Source organism: Muntiacus reevesi, chromosome 9 (assembly GCF_963930625.1).
Source record: "Muntiacus reevesi chromosome 9, mMunRee1.1, whole genome shotgun sequence".
NCBI classification, from domain to species: Eukaryota; Metazoa; Chordata; class Mammalia; order Artiodactyla; family Cervidae; genus Muntiacus; species Muntiacus reevesi.
The window spans coordinates 58,349,565-58,377,190 of record NC_089257.1 but is presented as its reverse complement, the minus strand read 5'-3'; the positions used below and the strand labels follow the sequence as shown (position 1 = coordinate 58,377,190).

The following is a 27,626-nucleotide window of genomic DNA, read 5'->3' as shown; positions in this document are numbered from 1 at the left end:
GCCTCAATTTCCTTATTTATGAAGGGAAAAACAATCTCTTCTTGCCAAGACTCACTGATTGTTAACTGATAAAGAGCTTTTGGAAAATACAGATAGTATATACAATGCTTGTATTTTTAAAGCAATAGATTTGCTCCTAAATAATATAGACTGGACAAAGGTCTCACTCTGACACTTATCTCTTCTTAAGTTAATATTTCCCCAAACAAGCTTACTTGAGGGGGAAAAAAATAAAGTCTGCTGCTACATTCATAGAATCATAGAACTTAGACCCAGAAGGATCTTTAGGGTTCATGCTCTTATTAGAGAAATAAGGAGCCAAAAATTGTAATTAAATGGAACCCAAGGTCATGCAGCTGTAATTCACGTAATTAACGTTGGTCATTAGGAGCCAAGAGTCAGGACTCGACATAGCCTCTTTTCCAGGTTTCCTGGGCTCTTTTACCTAAATACACAACCAGGACGAAAGGAAGGTCGGAAACTGAGGTCGCCTCTGGCGCGGGTGCTCTGTCTGATAAGTGTACTGAGTACGTAGTGTCGTCACACAATTCGTTTAGCACAACTTCAAACTCCTATAATCAAGAGACCGCTGTCCTTTCAGCATTTGAGAGTCAAAAATACCATCTGCAGAGACCTTCTACACGTAGGTGGAACCCGAGACTATTACACGATTCGAAACAGAAAAATCGGCGTCGGGGAGATGGGAATCTGTTAAGTAAAAGTTATTAGCCCTGCTCGTTCCTGCCGAGGACAGGAAATTGCCCGAGGCTGAGCGGAGGAGGCGTGCGCGCAGGAGGTCGCGGTAACAAACGACTCCCGGAAACTCGTGTTCGTTCCCAGTCTTGCCCGGCGAGCCCTTTATTATCTACAGAGAGTGCAAACCCGGGAAAAGAATAGGAGACCTCCCAGGGGAAAGGAAAGGGGGGCGACGGGCAGGGCCAACCCGATTCCTGCCCCCACCTTAAAAGTCCCCAAACAAGAGGCACGCCTGGTAGGGGATGCGCATTCTCCTTTAGGCTTCATCTTGCTAAGATTCCCTAAAATGCAATGAGAACGAGCATTTCCCCACAGAACCCGAGAGACGCTCAGTTTTAAAATATCAATAGCCGGTGGGATGTGGAAGAGTTGCGGGGCAGGCACGCAACAAGGTCGGGAGCGGGAATTGCTCGATGGTTTTCTCCGCCCAAGTTTCTCGCCTCCCAGTACGGGGGCCGGGGGTCACCAGAGTGATGACCGCGGGGGTATGGGGGACCACAAGCTCAAAAAGGGTTCTGGGTGCAGAACCAACAGCTCTTGAGGAGAACCTTGGATAGAGAGGATGGAAGCGCCGCCCTGAGAAGAGGAGGGAGTCGGGGGAGAGTGGGAGCGTGGCGGCGAGCAGCGCGCGAGTCTGTCCCGGGGTGGATGTGAGCGGAACACCCGGTCCTTACCTGCAGCCCATCGGTCTGCCCAAGGAAGGGCAAGGGGTCCGGTGGAGAGGCCGCAGCGCCTGGACAACGAGCGGGGACAGGTGGCTGAGGGCGAGGGCCGAGGGGTCTGCAGTCGCGGCAGGGAAGAGGTCCCCGCACCGAATTAGGGCGCCGAGAGCCCAAGCTCCCGTGGGCGCTGCCGAAGGCGCGGGACGCGCGGACGGGCGAAGCAGACGCACTCTCGCCCCGGCGGCGCGGGCTCGGCGGGCGGGCGGGGGAAGGGGGCGGGAGGCCGGGCGCATGGGCCCGCACGGGTTGGAGGATTAACAGGTGTGTAGCGTTTGTCTTCCCGAAGCCGATCTCCCAGGCCCGCCCCGCGGCGTCCTCCCCGCCTCCCCAACCCGGCGGCTCAGAGCACGTGCGGCCCTGAGCCCAGTTCCCCCTCGTCCCCAATGTCCACCTCGTCCTCCGGCTCCGTCAGCACGAAGGAGCCGGCGGGCAGGCCCAGCCGAGCCTCGGCGGGTGCGGCCTCGGGGCCGCGGGGGCTGCCCTCGGGGCTCTCGGGCCCATCAGTCGCTTTGGGTTCGTCTTGACTTTTCCTCAGCTGCTTTTTATGCTTCATCCTCCGGTTCTGGAACCACGTTTTCACCTGATTCCAGGGAGAAAGAAAGAAAAGCACGTCATTCCTTCAGACTCAGCGAAGATAAAAGCGATTGCTGGGGTTTAAGAAAATAGACCTCAACCCACTGAGGAATTATCCAGAAGCTGTTGACTGTCTCACGCTTGGGTTAGGTCACACCTGAACGGCTCACAAGTTGTCGTCTTAGCTTGAATGGGGACCACATATCCTAGGGCTCTCAGAATTAATTGCCCCAAAATAACAGCGAGGCTCAATACGGTGTGTTTAGTACATACTAATACTGCTATTAATTAGAACCTCTAACATTAAGTGCGCATGGGTGAGCTTCCTTTCCGTTCAACTCCCGTTTCTCTGACTGTGACATCTAAATACCTGGTCCAGCAAGACTCCTGGACAGGAAGAGGAGAGAAGCGGACTTGCTGCTTCTCATCAGAGAGAAAATCACTGGAGCCTGGCAGGCCTGCGCTTTCACAGCAAGTTGGGTTTCAGAGAATAGAGGAGAGGGAGTGGAGCCAGGCGTTTTGAGGTTGCAGGTGAAAAGCATTTGGAAGAAAGTGAAAACAATTCTCCCACTCAGGACAGGGAAATAGGAAGAAGGCTCATATTTGTGCGTGTGTGTGAGTGTGTGTTAGGGAGAGGGCGGGTATGAAGACTTGCGGCTGTGAGAAACATTAAGAGGGGGGAACCTTATGTGGAATTCTCTCGGGTCAAGAACCCTCTTATTTCTTACTGATTTGCCTCTGACCCGGGCTACTGCCCAGATGGGAAAGGAGTGGGGGAAGGCGCAGAAATGGTAGTTCTCAAACAGGACGTGATCATCAGAATCATTCGAGGGGGTTTTCCTCCGTGTCCGGAACCGCTCGAGAGATTTTGCTTCAGTGACTCAGACAAGAGATTGGAAGTGTCGGTAGTCTTCCTACGGGTCTTTGGAGAAGTCTAGAATAAAGGGGAGCGGGGTCGCTCCGCTCAAGAGCTCTACTGCCCGCCCAGAGGCGTTAGGAGTCGCTGAGAACGGGCCTCCCCCTCCTCCGGCCCACCTGCGTCTCCGACAGGCTGAGGGCCGTGGCCAGCTCCACCCGCTCCGGCGTGGACAGGTAGCGCTGGATCTCGAATCTCTTTTCCAGGCCCGAGAGTTGCGAGTCGGAGAAAACCGTGCGAGCTTTGCGGCGGCGGCAGTGCTTCCCCGGCAGCTCCGGGTGCTGGGGGTGCGGGAACAGAGCGGGGACCGGCACCCCTGGGAAGAGAAGAGTGGTCAAGTGGGCAGAGAGCGCCCCTCGCCCCACTCCCACCCTAGTTCCCCGGCAGCCCCTCCGCCTCGCGCCCCCACCGGTCCCACCCCTGGCCCTCAAAGCTTCTCTTAGGAATCGCAGGGCAGGGGGGAACAAATTGCAAGAATAGCGCTTGGAGATCTTTATCAGAAAGGCCATTTGTAAATACAAACAGTAAACAGTAAGTAAAATGGAAAAGAAAATTATCAAATAGATCCGGAGGCCTTTGAAAATGTCCTCTTGGAGAAAAACTTCTGGCTGCGCCTACCAAAATATTCGTGCAAACGTCGAGTGGTTCAGCAGCTAGCTATTCCTCCCCACCCGCCCCCACCCGATCCTTGCAGTCTTCTCTGGACACTCAGTGACAATCAGTGATGTTCTGGGGCTGATGGAAGCAGTGAATGTGATCCTGCCTCACAACCTTACTTAAAAAGCACCTTTCTCTTCCCTGAGCTGCCCCGGTTCTCCCGCCTGCAACCAAAGGGAATAGACCAACAGTCAGATGCAAGTGAAGCTACTGAGCGAAAACGGAGGGGTAGTTTCCGTCTCGCTCATTTCCTGTCAGTTTCGGGGAAGCGCTGGGGACCCCGCTTTCTGATCTGGTTCTCATTCTTTTTCTCGTTCTTTCCCTCCAGCCCCACGCAGAAGGATTGAAGCGCCTTGCCTCGGGAGACTTCTCGAGTCTTTCCTGACCCTCGCAGGCTTTTCCGTGTCTGAGAGGCGCCAAGCGGACCAACCGCCACAGACATCAATATTGGCTGATTCCAGAGAGAAAAAGCAGAAACAGAAAACAAGTATTCCTGTATCTCGGGCTTTGTCCGCTATTTGCGGGGAGCATGGGTGCAGCGCTAAAGAGCTGTCTCTGGCCCGTGGTGAAGCCAAAACCAAAAGGCGAATTCAGTCGCAAGTTTTATAATTGCCCCTCCAACACAGTGCCCCGAAGTCTGGGTTTTACCGCTTCACAAACGCTTTAGCTTTTGTCGTGGATTCCAGCGCCCACATCTCACAGACTGTCCCCTGTCTTTCCAGACCCCACCCCGACCGGGATTGTTTTTCCCGCTGCGCTCTGCATCTGGACTCAACGAATCACTCTATTCGGGCTGTAACGAAGAGGCCGGAAAAGAAAGTGTGAATGTGGCCTTTCAGAGAGAGGCAGACCCCACATATCCCTGTCCCAGCCAGACTTTGCTGGTCTCTGCTCTTTGCCATGCCTCGGAAATCAGATTACTTTGGCTGCGGCTCCAAAGACGCCAGCAACTGGGGCAAGGGAGGGCAGCCCAGCCCAAGACTGTGAATTAAGTGATGAATGTTGGAAGTGAAGAGGGTTAATGAACAGCCTCCCCTCTCTTTTTTCTTACCTTTTCTCTCTTATTTAGGCCAGTCCAAACCTTCAGTCCTTACAATATCCCAAACCCTCCTTTACTTCTAAACCCCTGAAGTATCTGCGAATGCTCAGCACCTGGAAGAAGAGAGCTGGCCCCACTGGGGCCTTTTGAGCTTCTGGGCTGAAAAGTTGAGTTCCTTTCCATAGGGTGGGATAGTCAGGGGTCCCCCTCAGTGTGAAAGAGATCGCGATGGGGACACACAGATGAACCAAAGTGACCAAGACCAAGAAAAAGGAAAGTGAACACTGCGCATCAAGAACATTGCCCAAACCTACAGCCATTTCTTGGCTAGGCATGCTTCCTTCATTATAAAAAGTACAGTTACCACCCTGGGTTGGCATGCCTCAAGGGAGCTCCCTGTGTTCTCAGCTATATCCCCAACATTCTTCCCCTGTCACTTAGAGAAGGAGGCCGCCAAGCCAGTCCCAGGCAGCTCTGGCCTTTCCTCCGCTCCAATACAGGCTCAGAGTCTGCTGGAAGACCTGTTCTTGCTCCCCATTCCTTGAGACCCCTGTTACTTACCCGAGGTGGTGAGGAAATAAGGGTGGTGGTGGTCTCCCTTATGTAGTGGGTGATGGGGGTGAGGAGCCAGGAGGGTGGGTGTGGGCATGAGTGGGTAGCCATAGTCTAGCAGAGGCACCCGGGAGGCCAGAGTGCTGGTGAAATGGTCAGGGGCCACCTCCCTCAGCGGCTTGGGCTTGTGTAGCAGGATATCCTCGATGAAGAAGGACGTGGGCCTCTGAGATGACGCCGGGTGTAGAGGGGAGGTGAAGTTGAGATTCATCTTGAACCGAGCGCCTGCCACAGGGTCAGGGCCGGGGACGAAGTGTAGGAAGCAAGCGGCGTCTCACCACGCCTGGTCGAGAGCCAACCACCCTCGAGCTCGGATCCCTGATGCTCTCTTATCGGCCTTGGGCTACCCCGGAGCTGGAGAGGCGAGAAGATAAGCTCCTGGGTAGATTGGGTCTTCGTGTAGGAGAATTGGCAGCTTGGAGAGGGGAGCTGGGAGAGCCAATGGCAAGGCTGCCAGAGGCAGAGGGGAGGGTGCGGTGGGCGCGGGGCGGGGCGGGGCGGGGCGGGGCGCTGTCCGCGGTGCTGAATGAGACCGGCCAGGCCCGGGAAGAGTGGAGCGGAGAGAACTGGATTTTTGCTCTTACCAGGTTTCTGGACCTCAATTTCTGCCTGGCCACTGCAGGAGCTGCCTAGCTCCCCGTCGTCTTTTAAAGAAAGCGAAAAAGAAAAGGTCTCTACCGTCGGACAAACTCCTCTTTAGAGAGCAGAGGGCATTTAAGGGGCCCTGAAGCAACAGGAATAAAGCACGTACTTCAGCATTGGGGTCTGGGCTTTAAAACTTTAGAGCAATGATAGCAGGAGGAGGAGAGAAGAAGTGAGGAGAGACCCTGTATCTGCTGACCCAACTTAAGTTGATGGCTAAGGGATGACTGGATTGTGGAGGTAAACAAATGATCATAAATAATGTTTTACATTATTTACCTTAGCTTTAGAGGGTGGTGTGAGGAAAGTTATATCTACACTAGTCAAGTAATCTGATCTGTATAAATATGTCCAGAACTATCTCTTAATGACAGCCTCCTCCTCCTCTCCAATTTCCACTACTTCCTCCTCATTCCACTCACATGACCTGCTATTTCTGCTATACCATCACTTGTCAATCAACCCTAGCCTGCAAAATAATTGTACTGTGTTTTTGTCTCCCATTCCCTTTTGCAACCTTTCTTTTCATTTTCCTCCCTCCAATCTTTTGGTTTTTTTTTTTTTTTCCTGTTTGTCTTTTTCTAAACTGTTACATTTATTTCCCTGGAGTCAATTTGCTAAAATTAAGGTGATCATCTACAACACAGCAGGGGTAATTTCAGCTCGCATCTCCGAAAATTGCTCTAATTATTGATGTTAAACTCAGGGAAATTAAAAGAAGCCACTTCTCTTCCATCTCTCCATTTTTAAGCTCTAATTTGTTGAAATCTAGTCATCATCACAATTCCAATCACTACTGCTAATAGTAAAAGTGTTTTAATAGAGACTGAGTCCACACAACCCATGCTATTAGATAATTAGAGGAGGTGTTAGAAAGCCAAGTGCTAATCCTTGGGCGCTCGGGTAGGATTTCCATCTGATCTAGCAGGTAGAACAAATTAATTACCAGAATCAATTAGGCCCCAAACTACAGAGCTCCAAGAAGTGGGAGCGTCGTATTCCATACGGATGAACTGGTAAATGGTAAATAGATGAGGAGAGTGAGAGGAAGGAGAAAGAACGGGAAAATAACTTTAAAATAAGATCTTGGAAAGTAAGCCTCTAAATGAAGTCAGAACTCATGTCCCGAAGCTTGAAATGTGATCTTTTTAAAGCTTATAATTGTAAGAACTGAAGACCCCAAAGCAGGTGGTCTCAGAGAGGGAACACAGCAGACTTCTGGGAGTCAATGCTTGGTTTTAGCTCTGGGTCCAGGGGAAGACAAAGAAGACTTTTCGTGAAGAGGTGGTGGGGGTGACAGTCCACACTTGACCCACATCTACCAGCTCCCAGTGAGAGCTGAGGCATCTTGTCTCCTGAGACTCTAGAGGCAGAGTGGCCATTGAGGGAATGGTGCATATACAAACAGCACAAGCCACTGTAAAGAACTTTGGGTCAGCACACCTACACTGCATCCCTACACGGAGCAGACTCACATCCACCCTTGAGGGTGGGATTTCAGCTTCACTTGGGGGTGGGGACTAACTTCAGCCTCAGAAACGACAAGATTTCTGAAAGTCCCTTGGGAGTAAGGGCAGTAAAACACTCTGTTGGATAGCAGTTACCTTGGAGCCAAGGTGCTGCAAACCCTTTCTCAGAATTCAACCTTACACCTCTCCTGGGATGTTCACAGGATCCAAGGAGGGAAGGGAGAGGGCGAGGTACACAGCCTGCTTAGTCCTTACTGCCTCCTTACTTCATATACTTTTATTTCATACTCCTTGTTCTCCCTCCAAGCTAAGGCTGTCTCCCCAGGCCCTGCCCACGCTCCCCTCTCTCTACTGCTCACACTGGACCTGCCTGCCCAAGAGCCCAGCCCCAACAAGGAGAGCTTGAGGGCCTTTTCCCCAGGAGTCCAGCCCTCCCTCCTCTGCCTCCGCAGAACTTGGGAACCTGGGAAGTGAGAGTGGAGGGAGGAAACTGGACAGCTCTGAGAAGAGGCAGGACTTCCAAGACTGCTAGTTTTCCTTGCCTTTCCCCTTTTGACGGTGCTGGGAAGCAAAGCCCCGTGACTGAGAGAGTGGACCCACTGTTCACACTAACGCAGGCCCCTGGAGGCTCAGAGGTGGAAATTGGGGATCAGAAGTGGAGGCTGAGCGAGGGATTCCTCCGACGCCACCCCTTTCCATTAAGGATACACCCTTCTTCCCTGGGGCTCAGGTAATCTCAGCTGGGACCCCACTAGGGGCATTGGGGCCTGAGTCCAGCACAAGGGCAGGCTGTGCTGGTGGGGCTTGTCCCACGGCAGTTCCTTTTTCTTCTTAGATAGTTACTACAGCCCAGACTCTTGGGAAATCGAGAGGTTAAGAAAGCTGACAAGTTTCTCTGTGATGCTGGGGCTCTGGTCTGGCCCATCCTACTTCCCAGGTGAGGTGAGGGAGGCCCCCGAGGTGCCCAGCCCCTTCTTGAGATTCAGTTTTGGGGAAAGGCTCAGGGTGGGCTTCCCAGATGACTCAATGGTAAAGAATCCACCTGCCAATGCAAGAGACACAGACTCAACCCTGGGTGAGGGAGAGCCCCTGGAGAAGGAAATGGCAACCCACTCCAGCATTCTTACCTGGAGAATTCCATGACAGAGGAGCCTGGCAGGCTACAGTCCATGGGGTCGCAAAAGAATCAGATAGGGCTGAGCGACTGAGCCTGCCTGCATGATGAAGGCTCAGGTCGGAAGGAAGAGGCATTCCAGAGTCAACAGGCCTCCCTCCCCCCTCCTCTCCCACCAGTCTACCTAAGGAATAAAGTAGTCATATTGTTATATAGCTTGCAAGTTGGCCCTTAGAGGCAGAGATATTTCATTGCCTACATTATCTCCACAGTCCAGACCAGCATCATCTAACTAAAGTATAATGCAAACCACATAAGTAATTTAAATTTTTCTATCAGTCACATTTGAAAAGTAGAAAGAGGTAAAATAGTAATTTATTTCATTTAACCCCAATATATCAAAAATATTATTATTCAACATGTAATCAATATAGGTATCATTGAGTTTTTTTGCATTCCTTTCTTTATACTAAATCTTCAAAATCCAGTGTGTATTTTATACTTATTGCACATCTCTGTTCAAAGTTCAGACTAGCCACATTTCAAGTGCTCAAAAAACACATATGGCTAGTGGTTACCTATTGAACAGTACATACTTAGTTAATTGCCATAATTCCTTTTGCCCTTTTCCAATGTAGGTATTCACAAACAGAAAATGGAAAGCAGTTGTTGAAGTCAGCCTCCAACATTCTCAATGCTTGCCTTTCATCCATCTATGATATTCTATTATTGTGAGCATTCATTGAGCATCTACTGTCTGAAAGGGTACTCACTACCCATCTTCACAAGCTTTCCCAAAGCCTTAGGAGATTAAAGAAATGCACTCACGTTACATTTATTTTTTTATTCTCGTTTGACCAAAATTGATCTACCCAGAGTGAGCAGGCTGTAATTGTATGCCAGGCTGACACATAAATTCAGATCCTATTTACTATCTGAGCAAAAAAATAAAGATCAAATAAATCCCCCCTTCAACCCACAAGACCTGATCAAGCTCCTGTTTATGGTTTCAGCTGGAAAATTATTAATCTAAAGAGAGAGAATGCATGTTTCTCAGGGAGCTAATAATTAAAAAGTCCTTCTCTCTTTCATGTCAGCCTCATCTAAAACTGTCATCTCAACTGAGACTTGGTTTCCCAAAAAGATAACCCTACTGATGATCAAAGGAAGAGACTGGTTCCATTAGTCAAGATGCCTATACCATGGCCTTCAAAATAGAGAGAAATGTATTTTAGAAGGATCTGAGTAACACACTTTACTCATAACATTTTGTATTATATTGCTTGTTGTCTGTTTCAACTTACCTTCTATCTGAGTACTTTATTTTAAGCACTACCAAAGTGGATGACATGCCGAGAAAAAGAACAAGAGTCACCGAATGCTTCCTGCAAATGTATCTTCAAATAATGCTTTTACACTGAAAATTAGGATGTGAACTCTCATGAGAACACACTCAAGGATAGGGTATTTAAATCATAGTATTCCTAACCTAAGGAGAAATAACTCTATCCAGTTTGCTCATTGAGGATAAGGTCAGAAGAGTTAAAAACTTCCATTTCTCTCTTGAAGTTTTCTGTGCTGACTGACCTCTCAATTCAAAACATGCTTCACAAAGTGACAATGAAAAAAAGACCTGATGTTAAAGGTTTGAAATGTGAGAGAGTACATATCATTTCTTAATCCTCTAAGAAGTATATAGTAGAATAAGAATGAGGTTTGAATAAGTTTCTCATTCGTATTCCACCATTTCCTCATCAAAACTCCAAAAGACATCAAGACCCCAAAACTAAGTTTATTACCAGAGGGGAAAAAAACCTAACAAGCTTACAAAATGCCGTTTAACTATTCTTTTCTTCAATTCTAAACCATTTAAATTCTATGTCTGATTTAAAACTTAGCACCTACTAGCACAATGTACTTTAAACAACAATACAAAATTAGTATGCATAGTTTTAAAAATAATGAGTTGCTATCATAATACTTACTATGCGATTTTCTAATATCAGAGAGTATAAGATCCTTTCAAACCCTATCATTGGGTACAGAAATTTATAAACATTTTCCAAAAGGACTATGTTCATAGAACTAAATATTGGGTGTGTTTTGTTTAAATGCTGGATTGTTTATATTCTGTTTGAGAATATTGTTCATGAAGCAAACTGATTTTTATTCTTTAAACTCTCATTAACAATGCAATCAAGTTAGGTGGACCAAAAACATGGGAGACATTTCTCCAAAGAAGACATACAGATGGCTAACAAACACATGAAAAGATGCTCAGCATCACTCATTATCAGAGAAATGCAAATCAAAACCTCAGTGAGGTACCATTACATGCCAGTCAGAATGGCTGCTATCCAAAAGTCTACAAGCAATAAATGCCGGAGAGGGTGTAGAGAAAAGGGAACCCTCTTACACTGTTGGTGGGAATGCAAACTAGTACAGTCACTATGGAGAACAGTGTGGAGATTCCTTAAAAAACTGGAAATAGAACTGCCATATGACCCAGCAATCCCACTTCTGGGCATACACACTGAGGAAACCAGATCTGAAAGAGACACGTGCACCCCAGTGTTCATCGCAGCACTGTTTATAATAGCCAGGACATGGAAGCAACCTAGATGCCCATCAGCAGACGAATGGATAAGGAAGCTGTGGTACATATACACCATGGAATATTACTCAGCCATTAAAAAGAATTCATTTGAATCAGTTCTAATGAGATGGATGAAACTGGAGCCCATTATACAGAGTGAAGTAAGCCAGAAAGATAAAGACCAATACAGTATACTAACACATAAATATGGAATTTAGACAGATGGTAATGATAACCCTATATGCAAGACAGAAAAAAAGACACAGATGTACAGAACAGACTTTGAGACTCTGTGGGAGAAGGTGAGGGTGGGAGGTTCTGAGAGAACAGCATTGAATCAAGTATACTATAAGAGTGAAACAGATCACCAGCCCAGGTTGGATGCATGAGACAAATGCTCAGGGCTGGTGCACTGGGAAGACCCAGAGGGATGGGATGGAGAGGGAGGTGGGAGGGGGGATCGGGATGGGGAATACATGTAAATCCATGGCTGATTCATGTCAATGTATGGCAAAAACCACTACAATATTGTAAAGTAATTAGCCTTCAACTAATAAAAATAAATGGAAAAAAAACCAAAAACGTGGGAGGTACAAATGTTGTCACTGTAAGAGAATAATATTGGGTTTATCTTCCAATAACCAACATAGTACATAATCTTAAAAGAAAACAGAAGGAAAAGTATTGGGGAAGTTTTTTAAAACTTAAAATAGGAAAAATCATTCTGTGTATAACATAAAAACTTGGAAGTCATAGAATAAAACATTGATAAAAATTGATTTTTAAAAATTCTGCATGACAAAAATTATCATAAGCAAAGGAAAAAGACAAGAAACTGGGAGAAAGTATTTGCAATTTGTATCCCAGACACAAGGATAATTTCTTATATATAAAAAGCTCCTACAAGTCAATTTTAAAAAATCAAGAGTACAATATAAGGGCTTTCCCTGGTGGCACAGTGGTAAGAACTCCACCTTCCCAATGCTGGATGCCCGGGTTTTGATCCCTGGTCAGGGAACAGGATCCTCCATGCTAGGATTAGGAGTTTACATGCTGCAACCAAAGATCAGGTGTGCTACAACTAAGACCCAGCGCAACCAATTTATTTATTTATAAGTAAATAAATAAAAATAAATGTTGTTTTTTAAAAAGAGTACAATTTTAAAATGGGCATAGGATAGAAAGAGTTCACCTAAAAGAAAATATAAATAAATGGCTGTCAAGCATTTTAAAAGCATGATAATAATGATAACTACTAAAAATAAGACTAATGAAAGATAACAATGAGACATTAACCTGTTGAATAAAAAAATTAAAAAATCTAATTACTCAATCTGTTAACAAAGCTGTGCAGGAAAGAAGCACTCTCATATATTGATGCAAAAAATGCAAATTTGTACACTCTCTATGGAGAACAATTTGGTAATATATGTCAAAATTATAAATGCACATTGAAATTTATCCAACAGATATGATTTGCACAGCATGGCTAAATTATACAAACCCAGAACAAAAGGAACTCCAGGAAGTATTAGCATTAGTTGCCTTTAGGGACTGAGATGCCAGGGACTTGATGGGAAGTAGGTTTCTCCCTAAATGCCCTTTTGTATTTTTTCTGTAAGAATCATATGAATGTAACATTTATTCAATAATAATTTTAAGATTAAAATAGAAAAGAAAAATGTTATTATACTTTAACCCCAAAATGTTCCAATCAAAATTCACTCTATTATTTTTATTATGATTTTAGCTTTTCTCTGTAAGTTACTAGACCCAAATTAGTACACTGTTGTGTTTAATTGATGTTTGCCTATAAGGGACATTAAATTTTAATTCCTTAGTAAAAGTTCTTCAAGTCTTTATTTTCATATAAAATATGTGATTTCAAAGTTGATCACACACTTCACTTTCATCCAGAAATTAAGAATAATGTGGATTTAGTCACTTCAAGTCTTTGAAGAATGCTTTTTAACTATTTCAGTGATAACATTATGGATAATGAGGTGAATTTCTTGCATTTATATTATTTATCATACATTTTGCTCTGTCTTCTCATTTGAGTATCACAGCTGTTCCTTTTTACATAATAAGAAGTGGAAGATCACTTAGATACAGTCACTCAGCTTTGTACACCAGGATTTGAACTCAGGTTTATCTGACCCCAGTGTCCACACTCTGTTCATTCCAACCACATTACTATAGACAAGCAAAACAATAATAGATGCTGCCTGTTTCTCATCTGGAATGGAACTTGAAACTACTGCCCTTGATTTAAGAGGACAATCTCCCCAATTCTTCTCACTGGAGGATTATAAATCCTCCAATTTACAAAATTTATAAAATTCATATCATGACCTGTAATAACCAGAACTTAAAATAACAGAAAGGTTGTTTTAAAGTTGCAGTATGAATGCACATACACACATGCTTCAAGATGATGAGAGCAGTATACACTGCCAGTTGAAAATAGAACAGGGTTAGAGTCAAGCAGACTAAGATTAGAGATCTGGCTCCATCACATTTACATACTCAGTTCAGTTCAGTTCAGTCACTCAGTCGTGTCCAACTCTTTGCAACCCAATGAATCGCAGCACGCCAGGCCTCCCTGTCCATCACCAACTCCCGGAGTTACCCAAACATGTCCATCGAGTCGGGGATGCCATCCAGCCATCTCATCCTCTGTCGTCCCCTTCTCCTGCCCTCAATATTTCTCAGCATCAGGGTCTTTTCCAGCGAGTCAACTCTTCACATAAGGTGGCCAAAGTAGTGGAGTTTCAGCTTCAGCTTCAGTCCTTCCAATGAATGTTCAGAACTGATCTCCTTTAGGATGGACTGGATGGATCTCCTTGCAGTCCAAGGGACTCTCAAGAGTCTTCTCCAACACCACAGTTCAAAAGCATCAATTCTTTGGTGCTCAGCTTTCTTCACAGTCCAACTCTCACATCCATACATGACTGCTGGAAAAACCATAGCCTTGACTAGATGGACCTTTGTTGGCAAAGTAATGTCTCTGCTTTTTAATAAGCTGTCTAGGTTGGTTATAACTTTCCTTCCAAAGACTAAGTGTCTTTTAATTTCATGGCTGCAATCACCATCTGCAGTGATTTTGGAGCCCAGAAAAATAAAGTCTGACACTGCTTCCACTGTTTCCCCATCTATTTGCCATGAAGTGATGGGACCAGATGCCATGATCTTAGTTTTCTGAATGTTGAGCTTTAAGCCAACTTTTTTACTCTCCTGTTTCACTTTCATCAAGAGGCTTTTTAGTTCCTCTTCACTTTCTGCCATAAGGGTGGTGTCATCTGCATATGTGAGGTTATTGATATTTCTCCCGGCAATCTCGATTACAGCTTGTGCTTCTTCCAGCCCATTCAGGTATGACCTAAATCAAATCCCTATGATTATACAGTGGAAGTGAGAAATAGATTTAAGGGACTAGATCTGATAGACAGAGTACCTGATGAACTATGGACGGAGGTTCGTGACATTGTACAGGAGACAGGGATCAAGACCATCCCCATGGAAAAGAAATGCAAAAGAGCAAAATGACTGCCTGAGGAGGCCTTACAAATAGCTGAGAAAAGAAGAGAAACAAAAAGCAAAGGAGAAAAGGAAAGGTATTCCCATTTGAAAGCAGATTTCCAAAGAATAGCAAGGAGAGATAAGAAAGCCTTCCTCAGTGATCAATGCAAAGAAATAGAGGAAAACAACAGAATGGGAAAGACTAGAGATCTCTTCAAGAAAATTAGAGATACCAAGGGAACATTTCATGCAAAGATGGGCTCGATAAAGGACAGAAATGGTATGGACCTAACAGAAGCAGAAGATATTAAGAAGAGGTGGCAAGAATACACAGAAGAACTGTACAAAAAAGATCTTCACCACCCAGATAATCACGATGGTGTGATCACTCACCTAGAGCCAGACATCCTGGAATGTGAAGTCAAGTGGACCTTAGAAAGCATCACTACGAACAAAGCTAGTGGAGGTAATGGAATTACCTTATATCTAAATTTTTAAAAGATAATATATGTAATGCATTTTGCTCAGTGCTTGGTAAGCATTAACTGTGTTAATGTAAGTGGCCCTGCTACTGGTGCTACTGCTGGTGATAGACATGGAGGTGATGGTGGTGGCAGTGGTGCTGGTGGCCTAACTAACTGATAAAAGCAAGCCCAAATGATCAATATCACAGACATGAGCGATCAATGAATCTGACACCATGTTGCTACACAAAAGCAGGCTTATATAATTGCAGAAAGAGTTTTTGTCAAGAAAAAAAAAGAATGTTTTGAGAAGGTGGAGTCATCTCTTGGATCCAAGTAGGGAATAGCTGTTTATCTCTAGAAGATACTTTGAAGATGATTTTTAGAAAGATGACAACTTCTTATTGGATGGCTGCATTATTCATGTTCCTACTTTCCCCCAGACAGAGTTCAGAAACATTAATTTAGAAAATAATATCAAGGACTTCCCTGAAGGTCCAGTGGTTAAGAATCTGCCTTGCAAAGCAGGGGACGTGGGTTTGATCTGCTTCCACTTTTTCCGCATCTATTTGCCATTAAGTGATGGGACTAGATGCCATGATCTTAGTTTTTTGAATGTTGAGTTTTAAGCCAGCTTTTTCACTCTCCTCTTTTGCACTCTGAGGTCTTAGCCTCACAAAACTTGATTATTAAAACTTGCTTTCATCTGTCTCTTTCAGGAAGTTTCATCCATATCACCTGCCATCTACACAGAAAATTTCCATCCAAATCTAGATCCAGTTCATACCCTTGTCCCTGAGAAAACTACCCCTGTCCATAGCACTTAGTCACCATAGTATTAGCAGATGTTCCACTCACTGGGTTTTTAAAATAGGCTAATTAGAACATTGATATGTTTTATCTCTTTTCATGGCCATGTTCTATTTCTCCAACTAGACTATGTGTTATTTTTTCTATAGGAAAAATATTCAGATCATTCAAGGTGAAAAACCATAAAAGTTATGACGTGAAAAATCTTCCCATCCCACTCTTCCAACTTTAAGAGGCTTAGTTACTCTATCTGCAAAGTGGGGATAATGTCACTTATCTCAGAGACCCATTGTAGGGCTATTTTATGAGGAAAATATGCAAAAGATCTTTCAAAACTGTCCAGCAGCATGAAAATGCTAATTGTTACTAAGGATAATAGCTTAGGGCACTTACTCTCTGATAGCATTATATTGTAAGGTCCCCCTGGACTGTAGCCCACCAGGCTCCTCTGTCCATGGGATTTCCCAGGCAAGAATACTGGAGTGGGTTGCCATTTCCTTCTCCAGGGGATCTTCCCCACCCAGGGATAGAACCCCAGTCACCTGCATTGCAGACGATCTCCTGCATCACAGGAAGGTTCTTTACTACTGAGCCACAACAGAAGCCCAACAAATGTTTACCAGTCACTTTCTGTGGATGTCGGCCATGTTAGTAGCAGCTTGTGAAGTGAAAGTTGCTCAGTCGTGTCTGACTCTTTGCAGCCCCATGGACTATACAGTCCATGAAATTCTCCAGGCAAGAATACGGGAGTAGGTAGACTATCCCTTCTCCAGAGGATCTTCCCGACCCAGCAATAGAACTGGAGTCTCCTGCATAGCAGGCATATTCTTTACCAACTGAGCTATCAGGGAAGCCCAGCAGTAGCTTAGAAGATGTAAATACAGGAAGCAACCTAGATGCCCATCAGCAGATGAATGGATAAGGAAGCTGTGGTACATATACACCATGGAATATTAGTCATTAAAAAGAATTCATTTGAATCAGTTCTAATGAGATGGATGAAACTGGAGCCCATTATACAGAGTGAAGTAAGCCAGAAAGATAAAGACCGATACAGTATACTAATGCATATATATGGAATTTAGAAAGACGGTAACGATAACTCTATATGCAAAACAGAAAAAGAGACACAGATGTACAGAACAGACTTTTGGACTCTGTGGGAGAAGGCGAGGGTGGGATGTTTTGAGAGAACAGCATCGAAACATGTATATTATCTATGGTGAAACAAATCACCAGCCCAGGTTGGACTCATGAGTCAAGTGCTCGGGGCTGGTGCACTGGGAAGACCCAGAGGGATGGGATGGGGAGGGAGGTGGGAGGGGGAATCGGGATGGGGAATACATGTAAATCCATGGCTGATTCATGTCAATGTATGGCAAAAACCACTACAATATTGTAAAGTAATTAGCCTCCAACTAATAAAAATAAATGGAAGAAAAAAAAGATGTAAATATAACATCATCTGCTTTTAAGACTTTCAAACCTCATGATATTGGCATGATCTTAAATGCTAATAGTCTCTGTGTCCCTCATCTGTCACTCCCTCCAATCCTTTCTTCACTAGCCAATGTGATGATTCAAAAGTACAAATCTGATTGTTAGTCCATGCTTAAAATCCTTTGGCAGTAGGTTAAGTTACCCTCTCTGCCAGGAACATTTATTGCTCTTGCCACCTCACAGGTCGGCACTGGCTTCCAGTTTTCAGCTAAAACAAATCACTTCCTCCCGGAAGCCTTTCCCCGATGCCCCCAGGTGGATTAGGCGCCCTGCCCTTGTGCTACCATACTTCTGACATCATCATAGTTTTCTCACTACATTGCAACTGTCTCTTTAATCATTTGTCTAGCCTCTCTAGGGGCTTCCCTTGTGGCTCAGTCAGTAAAGAATCTGCCTTCAGTGCAGGAGACCCCGGTTCAATTCCTGGGTCTGGAAGATCCCCTGGAGAAGGAAATGGCAACCTACTCCAGTATTCTTCCCTGGGAAATCCCATGGACCCCAGGGAAGCCTGGTAGGCTACAGTCCCTGGGACCACAAAGAGTCAGACACCACTTAGCGACTAAACCACCATCACTCCCTCTCTAAACTGTAAACTCCACAGTGAGGAGGACCAATGATCTTTCAAGCATAAAGTTCAATGTCTGGCACATAGTAAGGTCTCAACTATTAAGAGAATAAATAAGAGCATAGGTGAAGGAACCATTCAGATGATCAAGCCTGGAAGATTTTTCTTGGCTTGGGAAAGAAGCAAGTGTTTTCCACTGTTTATAAAATGGCATGAAAGCCAATCAATGCCTGGTCACCTTTCCAGTTCACTATCAAATGGGGCAGAGAGCCGACTTGGCAATCAGATAATAAGCTATGGGGAGGGCGGTGGTTGCTATGACAACCTGTAAGCTTATTAAATATCACAAACCTATGGTGCAAGAAGGGACTGGTGGTTTGCAGATACAAGTAGGTTCAAGATCTGCAGGCTCCAACCCCTTGGTCCAAATAGTTCTTCATATTTTTTAGAATTCTAAGGCTGGTAGAAACTTAGAGATTTCTTTTTATTCCTGGTTATTTCCTGCAGCATGTGAGAATCTTAGTTTCCCAACCGGGGATCAAACCAACACCCCCTGCACTGGAAGCACAGAGTCTTAACAACTAGATTGCCAAGAAGTCCCAGATTCCTTCTTTTCGTATTCCTTGTTTTACAAATCAGCTACAGAGAAGGTAAATGATTTGCCCAAAGTCACCCAGCAAATTGTTGGCTGCGCTGAGGCTAGGAAACCTGAGTCTCTCTACATCAAGTGAAGTGTTATATTTCATGACTCCCAAAGTTGTTGAGCCCTTTAACCAATGTATCAGTCACAGGAGGGTATACAGAATTTCTTATTAAGTTTTTTATTTTATTCTCTCAAAACCAATCACTTTTTGAATTGTCACCATATTGGTTACACAACTAGGTGCTGCAGAAAACAGAAAACTTTCTAACGCAAGGTTCTTGGCCCTCATTTGCTATGAAGTGGGGAAACTGATTTTTTTTTTTTTTTGATGGCACAAAAGTACCATCCCACAGATTACTTGCTATCTACAGACAAGGAACTATAACTCTATATTGGTGCAATCAGGCGGTCAACTCTTCAACTCAGTGATCAATCTTAACATCCCTAATGGTGGAACAACTAGACATTACCTGTGTCCTTGCTGTGATGTTACGTGAAGCACCTGTCATCACCTATAAAGTATTCCTGCCAAATGCTTAAGCTGAATCCAATCAGGTTTAGATCTGACTTTAAGTTTCAGAAAATACAAAGGACCCAAAGGTAAGCTAAGCCATACTGCATAGAAGTAGTGAGATAAATCCAGGTGATTCAGCATTCCACGGGACAATTCCCCATTTCCTTCAACAAGACAATGTCATGAGGAAAATAAAAATAAAATGAGGACTGGAAACTTAAGACACAAAATCAAACACAATGTGCGGTCCTTGATTAAATTCTGCTTGAACATACCAAGCATAAAAAATTCTTTTAGAATAATGGAAAAAGGTAACTAAGTCTTGGAGACCAGGGCAGGGAAGAGGAAAAAAATATGACAAAAGGCTAACAACCAGTAAAATTTAGTGAGCAATACATGGAAATTCCTTATACTGTTTTCTTTGTTCTATTTGTTGAAAATTCCCATAATAAAAAGAAGACCAAAAATACCATTCAACCATAAAAAGAAAGTTAGACAACAGTAAAAGTTGTGTATGTTCAGTATTCAGTGTCCAGAGAACATCACAGAAATACAGACCAAAAGCTTTCGAGGAGTCCCCTAGACTCCTGGGTGGGGGGGTGGGGGAATAAATCTCTCGGCCTGTGGTAGTCAAGGAATACTTCCTGGAGGAGGGGGGACGTTGGATGACTGAAACTGAAACATACAGGAAGGTCAGTAATCCTAGCATAACCAAGACAATGGTGAGTTTAAAGACAATTCACTGCCATTCTCCTCCCACTGTGGGCTACAGGCGGGGTGCTGGCAAGTCTAATCCTCAAAGATGCCAAGCCCTATTGCCTAATTTGATATTAAAAGTCCATACACTGTTGGTCCACAGAGGGAGCCAGAGCCAGACATCCTGCTGCGCACCACCTAGAGCCCCTAGCCGAATAATCAAAGCTAATTACAAACACAAAGGGATGCTCATTTGCAAAGAAATGACCTCCAGCTACTTGTTGCACCAGTCAGAGGTCAACTCAGCCCAACCCAATTAGTGCTTTCCCGAGAGATTCCCCGGATGTCCTCGCCCATCCCACCAGCAGGTTCCCGCTGAAGCCCCAGCGAAACTGCCCAAAAGCCTTTGAAAGCCAGAGGGGCATATTTTCTCTGAAGCTCAATGCCAACCGGTTTTACCAACCCTTATCCCTTAAGAACAAACTCAGTGAGGTCGCATCTAACAAAACAACAGGCGACTGGATGATGCTGCCATTTAAATGCTCTGACTAATGCAGTTTCTGATTTCCCTTCCAAATTAAATGCATTTCACTCAGTACATTTTCAACAGACGTTACTCATCTGCCCGATTAATGAGTTGCTGTGAAAGCTACTTCGCGAGCAATTTAAAACAAAAGCACCTCAACGTGACTGAGGCTCCGCTTCCCCTTCTCTCTCCATCATAGCCTCCTTTTCTCCCTCTCCCTCCCCAGGGCAAATGCATCACCGCCTGAAGACGGGGAAGCTGGAGTCGGTGAAGGTTCTCTTCTGTGTCACTACGCTACATTAGGAATAAAACCTTCCACTTAAACACTTAAATGAAAACATCGAGAAACTAATTTACTATTTGCAATCACATGATTTAAGCCAAAGCTGCCTTAATTTCCTTCCCATTTTGCTTCATATTCAATGTGAGCGCACACTAGATTGGTCTATGAAAAGGCTGTCTTCAAATCACAACACTTAAGACCTCTTTCATTTCTTTCTGATTAAATAATTGAAATTCCTGTCAGGGCCTGCACTTTACCGATGCACAGATTTGGTGTGTGAGGATAAAGACCACTTTTTCTTTGCTGCCTGGCTCTTAAAAGCCAGCGGGCTTTACCTCATTAAGGGGCTGATAAAATGGACCCAGGCTATTCACCCATTTCGCAGAAATTTCCTGTGCCCATTATGTGATTGTTTGAGACAAACTGTGAAAAGCATCTCCTCTCATTTAACCATCCTCATTCATCAAGAGGCTTCCTTCTGCTGCAGAGAGCTCAGCTTCTGCCATGCCAACTTCACCCATTAGGAAAATAAAAACAACAGCCCATGTGTATAGGTACATATGGACACAAACACAGAAAAACCAAAGTGAAATAAGGCACAGAAATTTTCATTTGCTTCAACTAAAGAAATGTGAGGTTATTTCCATTCTGTGATGGGGCCATGGCAGGGAAATCCCAGACCAACAGCATGGCCCAGCCTGGCCAGCCTGGCCATGAGCTCCTTGAGGTTGAAGTAAAAGGATCCTGAAGGAGGAAGTGAACCCGTCACTCAGAAGAGAAGCTACCCCACCGCCTCTGCAGTCCCATCATGCGGTGAGACAGTGACTGACCTGGACAGCAGCAGCTAGTTATGTGGTCTCCATGATAAATGCCCAGTCTTGGAATGTGTGTCTGTCTTTAAACACAAATCACACATCCTCTTTCATGGGGCTGATCATCAGACACACCTGGGTGTTCAGCCCAGCTCACCCTTCCTGTGTGTCCTTGGGTATGTTATCTGGGACCTCTCAGAACCTCGGTCTCATCTGTAAAATGGGGGCATAAATAAACGGTCCCATCTCCTCACAGGATGGTTGGGAGATTTAAATGAGAGAGTGCATGGAAAGTGGTTGGTGGGTCCAGCTCGTGGTAATTAGACAATACTAGTCACATTGACCCATAATAAAAGACGAGCAGAAACCTATGTCTGGGTACAGCAGGAGAACCATATGCCACACACACACACACAAGTACATATGCGTGTGTGTGCCAAGTCGCTTCAGTTGTGTCTGACTCTGTGCGACCCTATGGACGGCAGCCCGCCAGACTCCTCTGTCCACGGGATTCTCCAGGCAAGAACACTGGAGTGGGTTGCCATGCCCTCCTCCAGGGGGTCTTCCTGACCCAGGGATCCAACCCAAGTCTCCTGCATCTCCTGCATTAGCAGGCAGGTTCTTTACCACAGTGCCACCTGGTAAGCCCATGTATATACACATATGTAGTATAATTCTATAGCAGGAAAGGGCCTCAGCAGACACTTGTCCAAACTCTACTCAGAGTAGGCCTCCCACCTAAAAGATGGGAGACACTGTAATGACTCCTTCTTATGAACTCTCAATTTACTTCTGTGTAACCTGTACAACTGATTCCTGTTCTGAGCATAGAATCACATAGAGGAAAACTGCTACAGAAAAGCTTTTCCAATATTAAACAAACAAACAAACAAAAATTAAAAGCTCTACTGTTTTCTCTGAGCATTCTCCTTCCCAGAATAAATATCTCAGAACCAGCGCTGCTCCTTGTAACATCATTTTTTAGCCCTCTCACCGCTGTGGAGCTCTGAACTTTAAAACAGAACCTGCCTTGAACTGAACATAATATTCCAAATGTGGCATGAATAAGGCTGCATAGAAATACACATTGTATTCATTTATTGATAAACTAATCCAACACTTATGGACAAAAAGTCAATCCAAATCTTACTGACTAGCAGAAACTAAACTAGTCACATATTTGGACATACTGGGTTGGCCAAAACTTCATTTGGGTTTTTCCATAACCTCTTAGAAAACCCCAACAAACTTTTTGGCCAACCCAATAAATATTAAATAGCATAATAAATGCTATATATAAAAGATCACCTCTTAACATTGTTGTCTATAGTTAATAATATTGTTTTGTGTATTTAAAAATTGCTAAGAGAGTAGATCTTAAAAGTTCTCATCACAAGAAAAAAACTGTCACTATGTGTGGCAATGGGTGTTAACTGGACCTATTGAGGTGATCACTTTGCAATATGTACAAAAATGGAATCATTTCATTGTACACCTGAAGCTAATGTTATATGTCTATTCTATTTCAATGAAAATATAATAAAATAATCTACAAAAAAAAGGTTGCCTCTTGGTCGTGCATGTTGAGATCTTCCATGGCCAAGCACTCGTTTCAAGAATGTTGCTCTCAACCCAACCATGCTTCCTGGGATTCCTCACTTTGTTTGCAGTTGCTCTGGGCTCAGGAACCACAGACTCATTTTCAGTCTCCGCCCAAAGAATAAAGCAAAAAGATATGCAACTCTCTCAAGAAGTTCCTCACACTTCTCAGCGCCATACAGAAAGATCTTGGTACCAGGCACTGTTTTGTACCGTTGCCCAGTCACCCTTCTCCGTGGCAATAGCACCAGCGACTGAGAGGGAATCCCAGAGTTAAAGAAGAGAGTGGAGTGAGCATGAACAAGGTGAGGCCTGTGCAGGCCCACACTCTCACCAGCCAAGGAAGCTTCTGTGGGAAGTGATGGGGAAGGGGAGGCGTTCGGAAGCAGGGCAGAGGGCTTGCACAGCCTGGCAGGAGGGAGGGGCATCCGGCCCAGTGGCAGCCACCAGGGATGGTACCAATGTAGGCCTGCCTGGAGGCCAGAAGAGACATCAGATGCTACTTAAAGATCAAGCAGGAATTTCCTTTCTTCTAAAGCAAAACTAGGGGCTTCCCTGGCAGCTCAGTTGGCAAAGAATCCGCCTGCAATGTCGGAGATGCAGGTTCAGGCCCTGGGTCAGGGAGATCCCCTGAAGAAGGAAATGGCAACCCACCCCAGTATTCTTGCCTGGAAAATCCTATGGGCAGAGGACCCTGAAGGGTGACAGTCCATGGGGTCTCAAATGAGTAAGACAGGACTTGACTAAACAAGGACAACAAAAGCAAAACTAAACCAAGCTCACGTAGAGTAAGGGAAGCTCACTGTTTATTTTCCAGCCGTCAAGTTCTGGCAAGGACTCTGGCCTTCTTACTTCCACCGTGAAGTTTGGGCAGCCTGGAGACCACCCTGAACAGCCTTCCAGCCTCAGACCTTCAGGCCTGCTTCTCCCGCTATGCTCTTCCTCTTTACTGTGCCCTCTCTCAAGGACACTTTCTCAGTGTGTGACTCATTTTATTGCCATTTCTGAGCCTGCTGGACAGCTCAGCAAGTAAGAGATAGTAGCCCTGATGACCCTTTGCTCTGAATTCTGAGGTTCCTGATTAGGGCAACAGAGAGGACTCTAGTTTGTCCCACGAATAGATCTATGGATGAAAAGCAGAAGAGCCAGGATTGGTCCTAAAGCCACCTCTACCTTGCCAAGTGACCTCTTCCTGAGGCTCATTTCCCTGAGGGGGAAATGAACCTAACCTCCCAGGGCTGTAAATGAGCAGCAATGAACTGGGAGATGGAAAGGTGCTTGGAATGCTTTGAAGGGTCCCCAGGCATACCAGTGAGGGCACAGAAAAAGCAGGCAAAGTAAAGGACGTGGACTTCACCATTTAACCCGTGGAACCAAAGCACCAGAAGTTGCACTCAGAGAAACCTGGCACTTGCCACTCCAGTGCACAAGGCCACTCCCCATTTCCCTGTGAGCCCTGTGAGAATCCAGACAGTAACTAAAATTTGATCTGATTTCTTTCCATCTGAGATAACTTCAGGGCTCTGCCCCTGCAAACAGACAAATGCATTAGATACAGAGTTCCCAAATGCTCGTCTGTGGATCAGACCCGCCACACAAGGATTTTACTAATTAAGATGAAAAGATAACAATAGGTACCCTGGAATGAATCTTTCATAGAGTTTAATTTCTTTTACTTAAAGAGTTGAGTTATATTATTGGAACATCAGCTCCAAGAGGACAAGGACTTTGATGCTCTCATTTCCCGTTTTTTCACCAACACCTAGAATACAAGTATGAAATGGGCACTTGATAAATAGTCACTGAATGAAGGAAGGACGGAATTACTTCCTTTCTATTCTCCTAGCATTAAAATATCCTTTCTTGGGCTTCCCTGGTGGCTCAGTGGTAAAGAGTCCATCTGCCAATGGAAAAGACATGGGTTCAATCCCTGATCTGGGAAGATCCCACATGCCAAGAAGCAACTAAACCCATATGCCACAACTATTGAGCCTATGCTCTAGAGCCCAGGAGCTGCATTTACTGAGCCCACAAGCCAGTATGCATAGAGTCCATGCTCTGGAACAAGAGAAGCCACCACGATGAGAAGCCTGCGCATTGCGATGAAGAGTAGCCCCTACTCACTGCAACTAGAGAAAAGCTTGCACAGCAACAAAGACTCAGCACAGCCAAAAATAAATAATAAAGGTAAATAAATAAAATTATTTTTAAAAATATACTTTCTTCAATGAAATGGCATGAGTAGTATCAGAGTATTTTTAAAATATTTTTCCTTGGAAAAAAATCAAAGTATATAATTATCTTTAAAAGGTTCATGGGACTTACCTAGTGGTCCAGTGGTTAAGAATCTGCCTGCCAATGCAGAACACATGGGTTCAATCCCCGGTCCAGGAAGATCCCACATGCCATAGAGCGACTAAGCCTGTGCCATAAGCACTGAAGTCCGAGTGCCCTAGAGCCCAAGAGCCACAAGAGAAGCCACCACAATGAGAAGCCTGAGCACCGCAATGAAGAGTAGCCGTCACTTGCTACAACTCGAGAAAGCCCACACACGGCAATGAAGACCCAGAGCAGCCAAAAATAAATAAAATAAAACTTTAAAAAAATTTTTCTTTAAAGGTTCATGGATCTATAATAAAATTGGGAATCTCTGGACCGGATGATCCACCAAAGAATATTCAATCCTATGCTCCGTCAGATGCTGAGTGGAAACATACCCACCATCCTTAGGTCACGTCGCAGCAGAGATGTTACCTTTCTGAGAACTTAGAGGTGGGGAGATCTGGGTTCAGATACGGAAAACACATACTAACCTTGTGACAATGGACAAGCTGCTGAAGCCTGCTTTCTCCTCTGCAGAATGGGAGTCATGCTACTTAGCTTTTGTTTCATTGAGACAGTTCGTGGGTTTTCAGGCCTGTGAAGGAAGGGCTTTTCTTCCTGTGTTGGCCTCTCTTGTTGCAGAGCACAGGCTCTAGGGCGCTCAGGCTTCAGGAGTTGCAGTTCCTGGGCTCTAGAGCACAGGCTCAATAGTTGTGATGCACACGCTTAGTTGTTCCTAGGTGTGTGAGATCTTCCTGGATCAGGGACCAAATCTGTGTCTCTTGAATTGGCAGGCAGATTCTTTATCACTGAGCCACTAGGGAAGCCCTAGGATCATTTCTTAATCAAATCCAGGCAGCCAGATCCTGTACAAGTTTCTTAAAATTTGACAAGGCAAAATTCTGGGCCTGTTCTGAACTGTGTAGGTCACTGGGCTACGAGTTGTTCATTCATGAAAATGCCTCATCAGTATTTCTAACCCATCCACAATATCTTGAACACCGGTCATTTCTCCAGTATAAAAAGTCATTTCTGACACCAACTGAGCATATTAACAAAACTCTGATGTTAATAAGAGTTAAAGATCACTAAAATGCTTGTAGTGACCACTTTAGGGGTATGGACTTGTGATTAGAGATTTTCAAACGCTAACTAACCAACTAAAGAGTGCGAAATACACCATATTCTTCATCCTGAAGTAATTTTCAATAAAGACAATATAATAGCTCAACACAACAGCTACTTAGAAGTCCCAAACCTTTCATCATTATTATTATTGAAGATGTTATTGATCCATGAAATCCAAAAGGCTGAAAACCACTCCCTCACAATGCTCTCTGTGCAAGGCTATGTAGGTGGACACAAGTTCCTCCACAAGGAAACAGGACTCTGGCACTCAGACTGTTCCTGCATGTGATTTGTAGCCAAATTTTAATGAAAACTAAAGTCTCCAACCACTTTTCCCAACTGACAGAGGATGGGTTAGAACAGAAGTCAGCCTAGAGTCCAGCCTGGGGGTGAGCTGCATGATTGCCAACCAGAGTTTGTTCTTCGGCGAGTTTGTGTGTATAAGAATGCACAAGTTGCAATTAATTCCCAGCGAAGTCACTCCTCAAGTTAATTAGAAATGCAAAGTGTGAGTCTAAATGTTATGAGATTATAAAATGGCTTAATAATGGGAACAATGAGATTGAAGCATATGCATTCTGGCCATGTAAATATTTCATAACAGTGCCAATCTGATTTCATTTGCCTAATCATGCCATTGATATGCAGCCACCAGCCTGCAAATAGAAAGGCTGAATTGCAGCAGATCACCCCTCTAATGTCATAATTATTAATATTGGAGGGAAATGGAGCTGCTACCCTCCGATGGAAACCGCTGGGCCTTTGGAGTTGAGATGGGGACGGCCCTGCTGGGGAAAAGGAGGAAGGTGATGGATACACCAGCCCCAGCATCCCCTTCCTGCTTCTTGGCCAGAAGTATTTAGGTAATTAGGCAGCTCAACAAATTAAAGTGATGAGAATGCTGGGGAAAAGGGTTGCAGGGCATAAATCTTCCAGCCCTCAATCAAAATCATAATGAAACATGCAGGCAACTCAAGGAAAGGAAAAGGAAGAGACATTTTGTGGCCATAAAAGATTCTGCGTGCTGCAGTTCAGCTGGGTGCCAGATGTTGAGGTTGAGTCTTGAGCAGGGCAGCAACCTCTCTCTGCTCCTCCCTTTTGGTCTCCTCTGTTGGGTCAGCACGTTCTGTATACTTTGTGCACAAA

General features: G+C 44.7%; 1 protein-coding gene across 2 annotated transcripts in view; it reads right to left on the bottom strand.

Moving 5' to 3' along the window:
* Nucleotides 1-1,818: 1,818 nt before the first annotated feature.
* The window catches only part of BSX (brain specific homeobox), a 41,204-nt gene continuing 15,396 nt past the window's right edge, over nucleotides 1,819-27,626 (bottom strand). The window contains exons 1-3 of one of the 2 annotated variants that reach the window (XM_065943960.1): nucleotides 5,225-5,486; nucleotides 3,087-3,283; nucleotides 1,819-2,058 (exon numbers count right to left, since the gene is read on the bottom strand). In XM_065943960.1, coding sequence (XP_065800032.1) covers nucleotides 1,819-2,058; nucleotides 3,087-3,283; nucleotides 5,225-5,486 — 699 coding nt within the window. Of the gene's footprint in view, nucleotides 2,059-3,086; nucleotides 3,284-5,224; nucleotides 5,487-27,626 lie in introns of those variants that run through there. The other variant, XR_010664379.1, reaches the window with a different exon arrangement.